The following is a 19,347-nucleotide window of genomic DNA, read 5'->3' on the forward strand; positions in this document are numbered from 1 at the left end:
GGGAAATACGCTGTAAGTTACGACAGGGTAGTGTATCTGAGATACACTACGCCGGACTTACAAATGCACCGCACTACGTGGATCTGGGCCTATATATATATATATATATATATATATATATATATATATATATACACACATATATATATATATATATATATATATATATACATATATATATAAATTCAGTAATCTATGTGTAAGACCCCTTTCTCACTGGGTCGGTTTGCACGCGCTATAATGCTAAAAATAACACCTGCAAACAGACCCGAAACAGCCCCTGCTGTCTCTCCAGTGTGAAAGTCCTGAGGGCTTTCAGAGTGGTGCGCTAGCAGGATGGTATAAAAAAAGTCCTGCTAGCAGCATCTTTGAAACGGTGTGTATACCGCTCCTGCCCATTGAAATCAATGGGGCACCGCGGCTATACCGCCGGCAAAGCAGCTCTGCAGATGCGCTTTGCGGTGATTTTAAACCCTTTCACGGCCACTAGCGAGGGGGTAAAACCGCCCCGCTAATGGCCAAATAGCGCCACGAAGTTGACGGTAAAGCGCCACGAAAAATAGCAGCGCTTTACCGCCAACCCCCCTCCCCAGTGTGAAAGGGCCCTAAGTGTATTCTATTTACAAATTATCCTTACATAATTAAAATGAAATCTTATTGGTTACAGTGGGTTAGTGCACTTAGCTCTGGATATCTTTATTGCATACATTTGCTGACATATGTGGAAGTCACAGGCAGTATTGTCTGCCTATGAAGGGAAGCTCTACTCTTATCTATAAAGGTAACCACAGTTGAACATATCTATGCACAAAGCTAGGCAAGGAGATGACTATCATTCCTAGGGAAATGCTCAGCATGTGTGCAATATATCAAAGCCTTGCTGGAATACCACACAGTCCAGGCCTTGGCAAAGCACTCAGTGATACCCTCATGATATGATTGCATATATTAATTATATTATTGTATGCATTAAGGTAAAAATTCTTCTTTCCTGCAGCAGTCCATTTGTTACAGCGCAATGCACAATTAAAGATAGATAGATATATATATATATATATATATATATATATATATATATATATAGATAGATACGTTTTCATTATTAAGTGAGTGTGTTTTAACCATTTTCACAGCTTTCAACACCAACTAGCCAACAAAAGTTTCCCTATAAATCCTGTTGTAAAATGTGGGTAATTTTGAAGTGTTGACCTACTGTTAATCTAATGATAGTAGTGTTCTAAGCTAGGAGACTACCACCATTTGGACATATATTCAAATGTCTCTTTGGATAAAATAGAGATAAGCTACCATTGCCCGATCATCTAACATGGACTGTGGTGAAAATTTAAGTGAGTTATGTAAAAATAAAATCTTTTATGAGAAAGCAGAAACAGTTATAAAAACTTGCATATGACTAACTTTGCCTATATTCAGAAAATAGCATACATTACAGCATTTCTTGAATGGTCAATGATCAGCCCTTTAAGCCAAGATAAATAATGGGTGTGATTGTTTTTGTTTTTCTATACTTAACAAAAAATGTAATATATTGCTGCATACTCCTTAGATGTGGTGGCATCATTCGTTTTCTTTTTTCAGGTTAAGAACATTTTCTTCTAGTACAGAAAATGACCCGCTAATCTGGAAATTGTTGGGTCTATTTAAGCAGGCCATACATGGGTTGAATTCCATCCAATTTTAATGATTAGGCATGTTGGAAATTTTTGGAAAAACAAACACATTTCTAATTAATGAGGGGAGAATTGTGTGAGAAATGTAATCCAAAAAAAAATGTGCATGAGTTGTGACCTGGAAATAAAAGAAGATTCGCTGCCTTTTGTAGCAACATGTGGTGAAATTAAAGGCTTGGTAGGTCGAATTTATAAAAACAATGGTGGCACCATCAGATCACAAATCGCACAAAATTTCTAATTTTCAAAAGAAAATGAGTTTGGAATTCGACCCATTGCCCCCTTAACTAAAACTGGAGAGTGGTGGTGCAGCTGTGCATGGTAGCCAATTAGCTTCTAACTTCAGCGTGTCTAATTAGGCTGTGACAAAGAAACTGGAAGCTGATTGGTTTCTCTACAGAGCTGAATGAATGAATGAATGAAAAACTTATATAGCGCGGCACATGCGAACTGAATCGCCTCTGGGCGCTTGATGTTTCGTGTCTCATGACATCAAAAGAGCAGAGTCTTAATCCGTCTTCTGAAAGTCAGGTGGTTTTCCCTCCAACCGAACGCTGGTTGGTAAAGCGTTCCATAGTCTCGGACCTTGAAAAGCAAACCTTCTTTCTCCTTTGGACTTGTATTTGGTTTTTGGCACCTTGACCAGATTTTGGTCAGTGGATCGCAGAACGAGATTAGAATTGTGAGGTTCTATCTTGTCGCAAAGATATTGCGGCGCCTTCCCATGGATGCACTTATGTGTCAGGCAGAGTGCTTTAAATATAATTCTGTCTTTTACTGGCAACCAGTGAAGGGTTCTCAGCGAAGGTGAGATTGATTGCCATGTTTTTTTCCCAGTCACCAGTCTGGCGGCCGTATTCTGTACGACTTGCAGACGAGCGATTTGGTACTTTGGGAGCCCGAGGTAAAGGGCATTTGCATAGTCCAGTCTGGAATTCACGATTGTTCCCACCACGACTGCTACGTCTTCTTTGGGGATAAATGGAATAAGTCTGCGTAGTAGGCGCAACAAATGGTGCGATCCGCTGACTACTGACCCTATTTGTGCGTCCATTGTCATGAAGGTGTCAAAAATGACTCCTAGACTTTTGACTTTGGAGCTAGGGGTGATGCTTTGGCCCAGAATGGGCGGCGGTGTCCAGGTTGTTGCCAGTTGACTCTTTCGGCTGGCGTGAAACATAAGAAGTTCTGTTTTGGAACTGTTGAGTTTAAGATAACTCTTAGGCCCCGTACACACGACCAGTTTCCTCGGCAGAATTCAGCTTCCGACCGAGTTTCTGGCTGAATTCTGCCGAGGAAACTGGTCGTGTGTACACTTTCGGCCGAGGAAGCCGACGAGGAGCTCGGCGAGGAAATAGAGAACATGTTCTCTATTTCCTCGTTGTTCTATGGGAGCTCTCTCCCCGCCGAGCTCCTCGGCGGCTTCAGTGCTGAACTGGCCGAGGAACTCGATGTGTTTGGCACGTCGAGTTCCTCGGCCGTGTGTACGAGGCCTAAGTCATCCAGTTTTCTATCAAAGAGAGACATTTCTCTAAACTGAGATGATGATCCTTTTTGTTGCAGATGCGAAAATACAGTTGCGTATCGTCTGCATAAGAGTGATAAAGTAGTTCTTGGCTACTGATAATATCAAAGAGAGGGCGAAGATAGATGTTGAACAGTACCGGTGACAGGGGGGATCCTTGGGGGACTCCACATGGCACCGTGCGTTTTTCCGACGTGAAAGATCCCAGTTTCACTGTTTGTGATCGGTTTTCAAGAAAGGAGGAAAACCATGGTAAATCACCTTCTGCGATTCTGGCTACCTCGGCCAGTCGCATCAGTAACATTTTGTGGTCTACTGTGTCAAAGGCTGCGCTTAGGTCCAGCAGAACCAGGAGACAGGATTCTTCCTCGTCTGCGGCCTCGAGGGCATCGTCCCATATTTTGAGTAAGGCCGTTTCTGTCCCGTGTCCGGGACGGAAACCTGATTGAAATGGATCGAGTAGATTGTGGGTATCTAGATGCTGTTGCAGCTGTTGTACCACTATTTTCTCCATTATCTTGGAGAGAATATTTAGGCCTGTTATGGGGCGGCGGTGAGTTGGGTCCTTGGGATCCAAGTTAGGTTTTTTCAAGATGGGCTGGATTGTGCCCTCTTTCAGCAGGGATGGCACTATGCCTTCCTTAAATGACTGATTTATAAGCTGTGTGATGGGAGGCGCCAGAATCTCGGCGCATTCCTTCAGCAGCTTGGTGGGAATGATGTCATTGGGTGCTGTGCTGTTCCGCAACGCACCAATGATATTTTTGGTGGTATCGATGGAGATGGGTTCCAGAGTGAACTTAGTTGATTGTAGAAGGTTTCTGTTGGTGTTTTGTAGTTGATTGAAGAGGGGGCTAAGGGGGGTATTATTTTGCAGAATACTTACCCGGATTCTTTTGATTTTGTCGATGAAGAAATCCGATAGTTCATTACAGAACTCTTGGGTGTCTGAATTGGGGACTTCAAGACATCCCGGATTCATGGTCTGGGTGACCATCTTGAATAGTTCTCGGGGGCGGTTAATGGCGCTGTTAATCGTCATAGAAAAATGATGTTTCTTGGCTTTGAAGATTTCTTTATGATATTGTGTTGTTATTGCCTTGTAGATGATGAGGTGATCTTCTGAAGGGCTTCTTTTCCAGGCGGCTTCCGCCCTTCTGCGCTCTTGCTTCAGAAGCGACAGCTGGTTGTTGAACCAGCCGGACTTTTTTTTCCGGATGCAGACTTTGCGTTTCGGTGCTACTAAGTCGGCTGACTGTAGCAGAGCTGCATTTATGGCATCCAGTGTATCTGAGGCTGTTAACTGAGGATGAATAGTTTCAATTCGGTTTCCCAAGGTAGATTTGAAGAGTTCCGAATGGAGCTTCTTCTGAGATCTAGCCCAGTGTATTGTCACCGGCTTGGGTGCTTTTATCACTGGTGGAATTTTGGAAATTATGAAACTAATTGCATGGTGGTCTGTCCATGGCAAAGGTTCATTTCCCAAAATGTTTATTTTCAGATTTTGTCTGAAAATTAGGTCGAGTGTGTGACCTGAAGCATGCGTGGGTCCGCATATAAGTTGCTGTAGTCCTAATCCTTCCAGGTGATCGATGCAGGCATCCGCAATGGGATCCTGTGAGGAGTTGGCCCACAGATTGAAGTCCCCGAGCAGCAAAAGATGTTTGCTGTTAAGGGTATAAGTGGATATGAACTCCGTTAATGATGGTAGAAGCTGCGATTTTGGCCCAGGTGGCCTATAGCAGAGGAGAATGTGAACAGTCTCCTGGGGGTTAGTTTGAAGTTGAAGAGTAAGGGTTTCCATAAATGGAAGAGGATTTTGAAGGACCGGCTTAGTGATTACAATATGAAACTTATGGATCACCGCCAGGCCTCCTCCTCTTTGCCCTATTCTGTTTTCCGTTATAATTCGATAATTTTCTGGCACCAATTCTCCAAGAATGGTGTTGCAGTCGTCTGAAAGCCAGCTTTCTGTGATAAAGAGGCAGTCTAGATCGTTTTGTAGTAAGAAATCGTGGATTTCTGATCGGTGTTTTACTGCCGATCTTGTGTTGATCAAAGCACATGATATGTGCTTGAGCTGGGTTAAATGGTCGAAATTTTTGATGGTCGATCGTTGATCGAATCTCAAAAGTTGCTCTATTTTTAAGGCCTTTTTGGTGACGGCTGGTAATACTGTTGCGAATTGTCTCAGACCCCAAATCGTTTCTGCAGAGTATCGCAGTTTAACCATTGTTGCCAGTCACCGGGGGCGGGGGGGGATTAATTGCAATAGAGGGAAGATTCGCTGAATCCTCTCGCTTGGCCTTGGTCCAGAGGAAGGCAAAAAAAAACCCTTGCAGTGCTAAGCCAATTTGCTGCCGCAGGGAAAAAAATTCCTTCCTGATCCCTGAAAGGCGATCGGACGAAAACCCTGGATCAAGTACTGTTTGGAATGGGGGGGGGAAGAAGGGTGTCACTGTAGCTGAGGAGTACCAAGATGGCCGCCGACCGGGCCACAGGCCTCAGGTTTGGGGGCTGTTTGGCTTGGTGGGTATGAGCTGGTTGTTAATCCAGGGGAGGATGGGATCCTCCAGGGATCGGGATTATCCCTGACAATTCCAGGAAAATTTCCAGGCTGTCAGTGCTCCTTTTTGCGGCTGAAGCCGCGGTCTTTCCTAATTGCGGCGGCCGCGAATAAGGCCTGGTCTGGCGCGGATGCGGGAAAGAGCCGCAGATCGCCAGAAGAAAGCGCTGCTACGCGCGGCGGGTGGCCGGGGTGATTATGGGTGACTGATTGGGGTGCATGCGGCTCTAAGAGAAGGTAAACAGCCGCAATTTGGATCGCTGGAGTGGCTGTCCTGAAAAGGACGGTCACTAGCGATTCCTGGGGGTGGAAAGATGGCCCTGAAAGACAGGGTCTTACCTGAAGAGAGGGGCCCACGAAGGGAAGGAAGGAGCCGGTCCTATGGGCTGCAAGTTGATTCATGCAGCAAAGATTGTAGGAGCCTGCCTGCCTGTCTGCTGTGTCTAGCTGGCTATCTGTCTGGTCCCTGGAGAGAGCAGACTCGTCGGGAAGCGTCCTACTCCCTCACTGAACTGACACTGACTGATTATCCAGCTAAGCCTTGTCAGCTGCACTAGATTTTGCACTCTCCAGTTTTAGTAAATCAACCCCTGTGTGTCCTAGCTTTATGGAAACTAAGCTAATATTTCAGTTAATGTTATCATCATTTATTTCTTCTTTCTCCATGTTCTCTCTGTGAACTACAGAATACTTCCCCCTATGTCATGGAGATGAGAAAAGGGGTAGGAGTTTGAAATCGAAGTCAGAATAGCATCCTAGATTGACAATGCTGCCCCTCCATGGATACAGTGCAGTGAATGAGTGTTGTCATACTAGGACAAGAAGTGTCTGCCTGTACTGTTCAGATCACCAAGAGTAATTAAAGTGAAAAAATACAAAAAAGAAAGGAAAAACAAATCTACCCACTTTATTTAAAGAGTGTAATATTTAACATTTTTGTTTTTGGGTTTATATAGGCTTTATGCTCAGTGGTAAAAGCCTAAAGAGCTATATAGTCATGAAAATAACAAAGCTTGTAATTTTATTGCCCACCTAAATATTAATAAAGAGAGGATGGGGTGGGATTTGCAACTGAATGTATAACATGATTTTTAAATTAAAGACCTCAAACTGAATTCTAATGAAACTGTAAATACATCAAAGGGAAGCCCCAAGGATGGAGAATATGGAAGAAAAACAAGAAAATTTCCATGATTTTTATGGTGTGGTAACTATGGTGACAGAATCTGTGGGTGTCTCACTCTCTGCTTATTAAAGAAACACTTTATACGTGTATCACAAGTGCTTGGATAAAAAAAAACAGAAGGGCTATATTGTAGGAAATATTTTCTTATGGCTCACATCGCCTGCATAGCCCCTGCCATGCGATTCTGTCCAATATACAGATAATAAACTCCAAAATTAAATATCCTCACTTATCTCCGATGTCTAGCCGACTTTTTTTTTTCACATTAATGCAGCATCTGTTTTATAGAAGAGGCAGAGAGTGTCTGCACGTGTGTCTGTGTCTTGTCCTTATGTTTATTTAAATTCCTTTGGGTACACTGGTAGGTTAAATGCCTTTCACCCACATTAGCCCTATTATGTAATAGTGAGAGGGGCTTTAGACTATAAGGGACAGATTCACAAAAGAGATACGACAGCGTATCTCCTGATACGCCGTCATATCTCTGTGATCCGCCCGTCCTAACTATGCGGCTGATTCATAGAATCAGTTACGCATAGATAGCCCTAAGATCCGACAGGTGTAATTGACTTACACTGTCGGATCTTAGGATGCAATTCTATGCTGGCCGCTAGGTGGCGAGGCCATTGCGGTCGGCGTAGAATATGCAAATGACTAGTTACGGCGATCCGCGAACGTCCGCGTTACCCGTCGCTCTAACTTTACGTTGTTTACGTCGAGATACGCGTCGTAAAATTAGGGCTGAGCCCTAGGTGTTCTAAGCAATGTTAAGTATGGCCGTCGTTCCCGCGTCGAAATTTAAAAAATCACGTCGTTTGCGTAAGTTGTCCGTGAATGGCGCCATTTACGTTAACGTCTAAACAAATTACGTCCGTGCGACGTCATTTAGCGCAATGCACGTCGGGTAATTTTCCCTACAGAGCATGCGCAGTACGTTCGGCACGGTGGTGCCCGCCCCATTTGAATTAGGCGGGCTTGTGCCGAGCGGATTTACGTTACACCGCCGCAAGTTTACAGGTAAGAGCTTTGTGAATCAGGCACTTATGCTGTAAACCTGCGGCGGTGTAACGTAAATGGGATACGTTACGCTGCCGTGGAGCAACGTAAATGTATCTGAATCTGGCCCTAAGTTTTTTTTTTTAGGCAAAAACTGATGGTTTAATGTTCTCTCTTAAGCAGTCTGGAATAAATAGATATCTATAATGATGTACAGCGGAACTCCATGCATACATCTAAATACACAGTTAAAACACAAATACAGTGCTTGGCATAAATATCCACCTTGTGAACCTATTCATTGCTAAAATTACAATTGCTCCATAGCTATAGTTCATATCATAATTATATCCGGTTCCATTTATATCACAATATTCTATAATATTTTATATGAGTTCAAATGCAATAGACTAACATGATTGGTTTGACTATAACCTGCTTTAATGATTCCTTTAATATTCCTCATAGGATCTACAAATATTTATTGGATTTTTCTATGTTTCAAATACTCTCTTATTACATGATACCATTTTTATTTTTCTGTAATCTTTTATTGTCAATTGTATCTACTGTTTTCTCTTTACTTTAAACCCAATAAACTAATTTGACAAAAAAAAAAAAAAAATTACAGCTTAAAAAAAAAAAAATATCCACCTTGTGTTTTTCCAGTACAAACTGTAATTAACATGGATTTAATTTATACGCACCATGCTTAACACATTTTCATTGGCTAAGAACTCTTTCCCCACTCCATGTGACAGCACTAAGGAACTTGTAGGCAGGTAGTGGTTAATACTACCTCAGCAGGGAAGTTAATTACACATTAATTGTGCTTCCTGGGTTTTTCTTGGCAGGTTTTTCCTGGATCCATCCCCTGGTTCTGTGTACTATAAGGCCCTGTACACACGACCAGTTTCCTCGGCAGAATTCAGCTTCCGACCGAGTTTCTGGCTGAATTCTGCCGAGGAAACTGGTCGTGTGTACACTTTCGGCCGAGGAAGCCGACGAGGAGCTCGACGAGGAAATAGAGAACATGTTCTCTATTTCCTCGTTGTTCTATGGGAGCTCTCGGCCCGCCGAGCTCCTCGGCGGCTTCAGGGCTGAACTGGCCGAGGAACTCGATGTGTTTGGCACGTCGAGTTCCTCGGCCGTGTGTACGAGGCCTAAAAGAGAGGGAGGTCCAGGTCCTAGAGTGACTTAGGGGTTCTTGTTACTGTTCTGTTGGTTCAGTTCTGACTGGTTCATTTTGGTTGGACCCATTTCCTGCCATTACCGGAGTCTGAATTTCCAGTATTATGCCAAGGTCAGAGTTCCCACTGCCAAGGAGGATTGCTGGAGCTTTTGAAACTTTGCCTTTGCCTGGTCTGAAGTTCATCAAGGGGTGTAATGCAAGTAACTGGCACATATAGCTCGGGTCACTAATCACATTGGAGTATGAAGATAATGGTACAAGAGTTCATACAGTGTGAAGATACAGTGGTTACTAAGGTTAATGAAGGTCTCTCTAGCAGCCTGTGGTAAGCATGTACAGATGATAGCCTCTTGCAGCGATGTAGATCTTGACATCCACGTCCACTTCTGTGGTTTGTTGAGTGAGTTGTGGTAATATAATTATTTGCTCTTGATTATATTTATCTTCCCCATTCATGGAAAAATTATTTAGTTTGGTCCAAAACCTCTCTATTTTATTGTCATATATACGTTATAGAATACTCACTCCTTACTTAGAGTATTGTAAGCATTAAACATGTGCAGAACTGAAAAATGTGTTTAGTTTCATCTTGGATAGATTCGTTATGTAACTAATTTTGTTTTGTTATGGAATTCGTTTAGTTTGGTTTTGGAATTCATTTAGTTTTTATTAAATTTTCATTTTGTTTTCATTAAAATGTGTTTAATCTATACATTTTCGAATGAATTCCAACCTTTCAGAACGATTAGAATTTGGATTGGTCGAAAAGCAATTTACCAATTTGAATTTTGTGTGAAGAAATAGCTGGTTGTTAAAGCGGGGGTTCCGCAGGAATTCTTATTTTTTTTTTTATATGCATCTGCCGCTCTTACAATACTTAATAGTGTACTCACGTGTCCTTTTTAAATAGCCGTCTGCATTGTCATTCTGCGGTAAAAGATAATTTATACAAATATTTCCTGAACGCTCCCATCTTGCTTGTGGGCACTCTGAAGCCCACAAGCAAATGCTTCCGGGATACGGTGAATGCTGATGTCCCAGCATTCACCGCTCTATCCCGCGCATGTGCAGTGTTGACGGCGACTACGCGGTTGCCATCACAACGGCCGGCGTACTGAAAAGGTCACGCCCCGTTGTGACGACATCCATTTGTCAAATCACGCGAGAGTGCTTCTGGTGGGCTAGTGAATCGTCTCCTGGGCAGCGTCATTCTGTGCTCCCAGGAGACACTGGGGCGATCGCAGCCAAAGCGACACGCCCACTCCCGCGGGAGCTAAACCAGGAAGTGCCTGGTTCTTAACACAGAAACAAGGTATGGAATTGATTTAAATTTTTTTAAACAGCAAAGTTTCGATATAGACACTCAGCCCGTGTGTTTAGCGTTGAGTTTAAAATTAGGGTGAACCTCTGCTTTAAGCAGCGGACCGGCGGGTGACGTGAAGGACATCGAGGGATACAAATATTTTTTTTTAATAAAGAACTTGTCAAAAACATTTTTCTGTGTTTCTTACTTTTTGACACTTTTTGGGTGAATGGGTACAGGTAAGAAGTACCCATACCCATTCACATGGGGGGGTCGGGATCTGGTGGCCCAGGGTTGTTAAGAAGAGGACCTGGCATGGTTTAGGGGGGGTGCTCACTTGTCCCCCCTTTCCTGACCTGCCAGACCGCATGCTCGGATAAGGGTCTGGTATGGATTTTGGGTGGGACCCCACACAGGTTTTTTTTGGCATGGGGTTCCCCTTAAAATCCATACCAGACCCGAAGGGGAAATCAAATATGACACCAGAATTTCCTCTGTCATGGACTCTGGGCACTAATTGGGGGAGCCAGTGTCTGATTGGAGTTCTCCCAAGATTTAAGCAGCCATTTTAAGGTAGTCACACATGGATCGAATTTTGGTCCATGTGTGGCCACTTCAGTTGAATAGGAGTTGATCTAACAATCGGCTTCTGTTCAACCGCACTTTTGGATATAATCTGCCCCATCACTAGCTGAAGCCAAAGGCTGCAGCACTGATCTGTGTATTCTGACAATAACATTCCAGTGGGGATTTCCCCACGTTTAGCCCACTGGCTAAACGAAAAAAAAAAATAACTGTGCATGGCCACCTTTAGACAGGGAAGTCTGAAAGATTGTAGTGTGGTAATGGGTAGGGTGAAGTGCCTGTCTTGTCAGGGACAGTTAGGCCTCGTACACACGATAGGATAGCCAGAGGACAACGGTCTGAAGGACCGTTTTCATCGGTCAAAACCTATGTGGGCCCCATAGGTTATTTAACCTTCGGTTAAAAAAATAGGTACTTGCTTTAAAATTTAACCGTTGGACACCTAACCAATAGGTCAAAACCGATCGTTAGTATGCAAAAGCATCGGTTAAAAACCAGCGCATGCTCAGAATCAAGTCGACGCATGCTTGGAAGCATTGAACTTCGTTTTTTTCAGCACGTCGTTGTGTTTTACGTCACCAAGTTCTGACACGATCAGTTATTTAACCTATGGTGTGTAGGCGTGATGGACCATCAGTCAGCTTCATTGGTTAACCTAAGACAACGGTCCTTCAGACCGTTGTCTTCTGGCTATCCTATTGTGTGTACGAGGCCTTGGGTTTAGTGAAAGGCTCCTCCTGTATAGGGATAGTTTAGTGGCCTTCTGAATCCTGCTCTATTATTCATTTACCAGGAAATAAGCACCCCAGAGCTGCTTTTCAGATACTGGTCAGGTGCATCTCTACACACCAGTGAAGTAAGAGACAAGCTAAGAGTACTGGTGCATGACCACTAGGAATCCCACTTAAGGACAAAAGCTTCTGGCTGCCAGCTTATGTAAGCACTGCATAATTGTGGGATTCTGTGTTGCTGAATACATTTTGTGCCTGTGCCACTAAGTTACTTTGTATTGTGGCACATAGTAGAGCAAAATATTCGGCAAAATAAAACAGTAAATCGAAGAAAACGGCTGTGATCTGATTCCTTCGAACCATAGCCACATGCAAGCCCCGCCCACATTTTTATCTGACTATTTCTGGCACCCTAAAGAAACCATGCTGTAGTTCTAATAAATTAAGGAATATTCTTGGCAGAATCTCTGTGAATATTAAGACTATTAGACTGCGGTGTTTGGCAAAGCCTACAGAATGCTGAAATCGCTGTGTGTCGGTTTTTACTGATCTTAGACACAACATCCAGTATTCTAAAAGCAACCTAATTGACACAGAAGATAAAAGTAATGATGTGTATTAATTGGGTAAAGCACCTGTAGAACACATATTTTCATCCAGTGCATGAAGAGCAAAATAGAAATGTAATAATTGTTCATGCTGAGCAAATAGCCAAGTATTCTGCAACTTTACAACTATCCTAGACAGTAATGTAAAAAGCAAATGCTAGAGAGAACTGGTTCATATAGTGTTTTTCCTTAGAAGAACATCATTACAAATTAGATCCGAGGGATCATCCTATGCCATTTGTGATTTTGTATAAAGTATTTGGGAATTCGTTTTTAAAATGTATAGTATATATATATATATATATATATTCAGGGCCGATCCGCCCTATATGCTCACTATGCAAGGCGCTTAGGGCCCCCGCAAAGCTGCGAAGGGCCCCCCAAATTACTAGAGGCCCCGCCTGGGGAGAAGACATTTTCGCCCCCTCACCCCGCTTCTCAACTCGCTGGCTGCATGGGAGAAGAGGTAAGAAGTCAGCACCCCCCGCTTCTCAATTTAATGTAAGATGTAATTTCCGACAGCAGAACACCCCCTCCCCCCCCCTTCTCAACTTTCTTTAATGTGACATGTCACTGTCGTCAGCGCCCCCCACTTCTCATTTTTAATGTGCCATGTCATTTTGCTTAAGGCCACAGGGAGGTCAGGATCGGCACTGTATATATTGTATTATGACTATTTGGTTATTCTGTTTTATTAGGTCCTGTTATTATTAGAAATAGGCATAAGCAAAATCTGCCAGAGGTTGATTCATGGAGGGTTTGTCTAATCCAGCTTGGAAACCACCAAACCTATTGAAGTCCATCGAGGACAAATCTTGATAATAAATTGTGGCCATTTTCAAGGCAAACATAACATTTCTGTCAAGAAAAACACAGGGAGCTGGACACTGCCAAAAAAACGTATAGTGGGGAGAAGGTTCTTTTATTCTGACTTTGAGGGCAACATGGAAAAAACACCAATCCCTTATGCTTGGAAGATTATTTTATTCAGTGCTGCATGTGGTCTTACAGCACAGTGCAATTTTCAATAACAGTATTAGTGACAACGTATTCTGGCATCAAATATTTTGGCAGTATAATTGATTTGTTTAACTTTTACATTTTAGCCTGCTTAACAACAACAGGGCCCCATCCTGATTCAATTCTGCTTGAAAAGCTGTGACACTTGATTTTTAATCCAGAGGTATTCATATTTGGATACTTTAATCTCAGCACCTAGCAAAGCTGTATTAGATTTATAGACTCCTGCTGCTGTCAATCAAATCCAGGTATACGGGAGTCGGGGACGGGGTCAAGTCCTGCTGTCTGTGCCAATGAATGCAGCAGCATGATTCGGGAGTGTGCCCGCATGGAAAGCAGCTCTCCGTGGGGACACTCAAGAAGAGGAGAAGCACCACGGGGGGACCCCAGAAATTGAGGATTGGGGCCACTTTGTGCAAAACCCTTGCATATAGGAGGTAAGTTTGACACGTTTGTTATTTTTTTTTAAAACAAAGCTTTACAATCACTTTAAGAAAATCTATTGGAATCGCTGATCGCTACTGGCACCCAACACCCAAAACTAACTGATCTGGCCTTTTGTATCTGTGCAAAATATATATCATGACATGCAGACTTTTCAGGAGAAATTAAATTGAAATTCATCCATGTCTATATATTTATTTTTTACAATTAAAATAATAATTATTATTAAGATTATTTACATATTTGAGTAAGAGAGAACTGAGAGTTGATAGTAGTAGAACAATGCCTTATAAAGAACACCAACTTAATGGTAATCACTTGCAAAATAATTAAGTTCTGTGAAACATTCATAAAACGGCTTCAATTAAGAATGAGATGCTTGGGGTTTGTTCTGTAAATACATTTTTTTATTTTGTTTTAAGTTGGTTGTAACTTAGAGTGAAAGTAATACTTTGCTGCACGTAGACATAGTTTATATGGGCCAAACCTATAATAAATACGTAGTTTCTGCTAACGGGCTCTTTTCATTTGGAGTATTTCTATAAATAGATTACTGCTGAAAACGCAGTAGACCTGAAATTAATTTACATTTTAATCAGAGTTCTACTAAAAGAGTCAGACACTCTTTTTAGTCAATGTGGGATCATTTCTAATTTGTTTGTGTGAACACGTTTATAAGGTGAGAAGCTGTAATGACTGTGTGCAGCAATTATAAATAGATATTTTTATATACTCCATTTGCTGTTATATATAGGCACGAGTTGAGGAAAGCGACTTCTGAGAAAGATGGGACAGGAACAAATCCTGCAAAGTCCAATGTAACTCATAGTGTCTAGACTTTTCACTAATGAATGACTAAACCTAGCATGCATCCGGTGCCTGTACTATATCCCTACTGTATATTTATTAATAGCAGCATCCTTAAAATTAAAGCTTCCGAGACAATTCTTGAATTACTTCCTATAAAACCTGTCTCTGAATGATCTGACTTGTTAGGGTTTCCTGGCGCCCTGAAGATTAAAGGGAACCTTTCAGTGGACAAATTTGAGAGATACCTTTGCTGACTTGTTTCAAAGGTGCACACTGCAGAGCTGTTATCTTTATTATTTGTAGTGTAGGGATCTACTGCCCTGGATAGAAAGCCCTTAATCAGTCTGCTGTTACTATTTCACTGTCTAATCTTAAAGCGGAGTTCCACCCAAAAGTGGAACTTGGGGGGGAGTGGGGGCTTCAGGAGGAGTGGGACTTCCTGTCCCACTTCCCCCTCCGCCGAGGGGCTGCTAAGGCGAATAGTCTGATCGCCTTTCTGCAGCCCCTCCCTGTAGGCGATCGCTTGGGACACGTGACAGGTCCCAGGCGATCGCCTGTCCAATTGGATGGCGCAGCGTCGCTCGCACATGCGCAGTGACGCTCGCGCATGCGCAGTGGGTGCCCGGCCGTGAAGCCGAAAGCTGTCACGGCCGGGTGTCCACACTTGGAATGAAGACGCCGGCCGGAGAGGGGGGGAGAGGAGCGGAGCCCCGGCCGGCGCATCGCTGGAACGTGGAGCAGGTGAGTGTATGTTTATTAAAAGCCAGCAGATACACTTTTTGTAGCTGCTGACTTTTAATAAACATAAAAAATTACTGGAACACACCTTTAAGCTTTGGAAGGTAGTTGACCAAATTGTATTGGTCAACTACATTAGAGAAAAGTGAGGACAGGCTATGAAAATCTGGAAACTTGCTGGGCAAAAATACAAAGCAACTCCTGTATATACAGTATCTCCCAAAAATGAGTATACCCCTCATATTTTTTTAAATATTTTATTAAATCTTTTCATGTGACAACACTGATGAAATGACACTTTGCTACAATGTAAAGTAGTGAGTGTACAGCTTGTATAATAGTGTAAATTTGCTGTCCCCTCAAAATAACTTAGTACTTAGTACTTGAGTACCACAGAGGTGGTAACAAAGCTGAAAAACATAACACAGCTGCACATGATATGTTCATATAAAACATGACATGACATGGCTGTTCAGATATGTATCTAGATGGACTAAAAAAAATTTCAACAACATTTGAATAAACTTTAACACACCACTTAAATTACAAAAACGTGCAAGAAAAATTGCCTCATTACAGAGAGCAGAGAGCAGATATACAGTATGAATATGATTTCTGTGCCATCTATGAAAGGACCATGCAGAATTTGTGTAGTAGCCAGACATTCCTGTATGACCAAAAGGATTTCCACTTGCCGTATTTAATGGCCAACATAGGTTTCAATTGAGTTTGCATATTTACATTATTTAAAACAATGCAAAATCAAGAGTTATTTTTACTTACAGACTTCCAATAAAGTTTTCCTGGCAGTAATTATGCAATAAATAATAAAGGGTTAATACTTTTTTGACCAACGCTCATAATTTAACAGTAGGAGAGCCATAGCTGGTTCTGGTGAAATATGCATGTCCAGCATCATGGACATACAATTGAAAATGTTGTCCCTGAAAGGAGAGACTTTGAGACATAACCACCAGATGAGCGTGCCTATTGCACCACAGTCTCCCTACCAGTCAGGGAAATAGGAGCTGAACATTTTAGATAGTCATGCGGGAATGTAATATCAGTGGTGTAATCATTTAAGGTGAGATTTGCAATAGGTGCAACTTGTAGCTTTAAGGAGCATTCAACTTATGTTAAACCACCGAAACTCATAAAATGACTGTGAAAGTTCAGTTTCCCACAACCTCATAGAGTGCATTTTTTCTTATGCTGTGGGAGTTGTAAACATACAGTAAAAATAGGAGACTCCTTTATTCATTTTGGATTTGTCTTGGATATGTGAGAGAACTTCCAACGATATTGTGATATCAGCTCAAGAGATAGAGATAGATCATCAGTGAAGAACTCCAGGGAGCATAGGGGAAGTGATAGTATGAGTGAATAGAAAGAATGTAATTTCAGGAAGTAACAACCACTTTAAAGGTAACATACAGTACAAGGATATCGGAGTAGGGAGGCCAGGCAGAATTGCCCCTGTTATGCCCTTAAGTGGTTGACCAAGCATTGACGATTCAATACATGTCTATTGTTTTTTTCTCGTCAGGACCACCAGGATTTAAATTGGTCTAGGATTACTGTGTGGTGATATAGTGTGAGGTTGGGTACTCCCATTCCTGTTGTAGATTTGGATTTGTAGAGGATGTTATTTTTAAACAATGATCTTTTCCTGTTTCAAATGTAGTGGGTTAGAGTTGAGTGTAACTTTTGATTTGGAAATCAAAGAGATAGGAGGCTTTCAGAGGAATAGGAAGAATTTGGAAGTATTATAGGATGGTTGGTAATAATGTAATTTTTGTAACTGTGGCTCTACCTGCTTAAGAGACTTGGAGTTTGGCAAGATCTTGCGTTTTTTTGGGTAAAGCCTGTAGGAGGGCTTCATAGTTGATGCAGAAAAAGGATAAACTTGGGGTAGATAATTAAATGCCCAAGTATCTAATAGTTATGTTTGGGGCCCATGAAAAATGATGACATTTGTCCAAAATCTTGCAGGAGTTTTGTAACTGTTGGTAAGGAGACTATAAAGTTGGTCAAGGGTAGAAGTATTTAACACTATTTTATGTTCTACTGTCTTTAACTTAATACATGATATATTAGGTCTGAGTTAAAGGTACTGATTTTTTTTTTTCAATCGATACTAGTGATCTCCTGTGTCACTTATGTAAACTGTGTTGTCACCTCTAATTAATCTTGTATTACACCTATTGTTTGCCTTCTTTGTTTTAGGAACTATAATACACCAGTAGGCACGCAAATAGGCTGTTTGTTTTTCAAGAGAACTTTCACTTTGCAAGGGAATATTTCCTTTAGCTTGGTAAATGTATATATCGATGGAAGTGAGCAGAGATTTGCCCGTTTCACTAAGCTAAGCTAAGAGAATAAGAACTATTCATTAAATAAGGCCAATAATCAATTCTGGTTTCTCTTGTGCTTCCATAGACACATGACTGAGACATGGTGGTACTTTATTAGTAATCGTGTCCTGTACCATACATACCTTGTTATACCCTTGATATTTTTCATCTGTGTTAATATAAGGCATATGGAGACATTTTCATACCAAATGAAGAGATGATGAGACTTAGATACTGTTTTAACAGCACAAAATGAGACCAGAACTACATATTGCACATCTCACTATCTAGGTTTATTAGCAAAATACTGTTCTTTTTTCACCTGTTGAATGTGACTACAAAAGCGATAACATATCATTTACAATTATATTTATTTTTATTTTAGGAACTTGGGTTACATTTGGAGGCCAAATTTCTGATGAGGTAAGTTATAGGTGTATGTCTTAAAACTTACATTTTTAAATGAATACATGAGTTGCTTACAGAACAGAACAGAAGGAATATTTTATTAATTGTAAAGAATATGTGCAAGGTATGTGCATTATAAAATTTTCCAGGGCAGTTAATGAATGGTACGTGGTTTTGGACATTACCTCTAAAGCCCGGTACACACGATCAGAATTTCCGATGGAAAAAGTCAGACGGACTTTTTCCATCGGAAATTCCGACCGTGTGTATGCCCCATCTGAGTATTTCCAATGAATTCCATCAGAGTTTAGATAGAGAACATGTTCTCTATTACTCCGATGGAATTCCGTCGGAATTCCGATGTGAGTTTGGTCGGACAAAGGTCCGATCGTATGCACGGGGCTTTAGGGCACTTGCACATAAGTGAATGCATACAGTATATCTGACAGAAATATCATGACAGTACTCAGGCACACTTTAGGAAATTCATAACAGCCTCATTTACTTCTAAGGCAGACCCATTCTAATGCACATGCGGTATAAGTAAGCACTACAAATCTGCACCTGTTATATTGTTTACTGTGCATGATTACTAGTGATTATGGAATCAAAAGAATGATGTATTCAACACATTTTTGAAGCTGTAGATTTGTCTGATTAGTACACAATTTATTTTGGAATCCACACAACGCGGCTTCATGAATTGTATTACACACGCTTGCATAGATCAGTACATACATATATACAGTACATATTCAACAGAATACAAAAATCTGCCAATCTACTGATTCTTGTCACTATTGCTATTCAATCTAATTTACCCAATATGTCTCACTTTCACATAATGTTCATGCATGCCTTGACCTACTTTTGAAAGCCAGTTGAGAGCAAGAAGGCATCTGTGAAGATGTTGCCTTTTCCAATATTTATAGACTCCAGGTCTGCATGGTTTCCAATGATCAATATACAGGGGTGCTTCCTTTACCAGACTTTAGTAACTGAAATACAAATCTTTCATTAAGGAGGGCGATGCACATATATAGTATATAGTTAGATGTTTGTCTGGAGTTCAGCTTTACAGTAAATCTATGGCGAAGCTATAGGCATTTACCTATTTACACATTCTTAACAATTAGTAAATAAGCTTTTAAACAATGAGAAGGGGAGCAGGAGTAGCTAAACCACAGAGA

The 19,347-nt window shown here is 41.5% G+C and overlaps 1 protein-coding gene across 1 annotated transcript in view; it reads left to right on the top strand.

Annotated features, from left to right (window-relative positions):
- Positions 1 to 19,347, top strand: part of KCNAB1 (potassium voltage-gated channel subfamily A member regulatory beta subunit 1) — a 249,664-nt gene that overhangs the window by 139,069 nt on the left and 91,248 nt on the right. The window contains exon 3 of the mRNA XM_040349231.1: positions 18,135 to 18,172. Within this exon, the coding sequence (XP_040205165.1) occupies positions 18,135 to 18,172 (38 nt within the window). The remainder of the gene's footprint in view (positions 1 to 18,134; positions 18,173 to 19,347) is intronic.

Source organism: Rana temporaria, chromosome 4 (genome assembly GCF_905171775.1).
Source record: "Rana temporaria chromosome 4, aRanTem1.1, whole genome shotgun sequence".
NCBI lineage: Eukaryota > Metazoa > Chordata > Amphibia > Anura > Ranidae > Rana > Rana temporaria.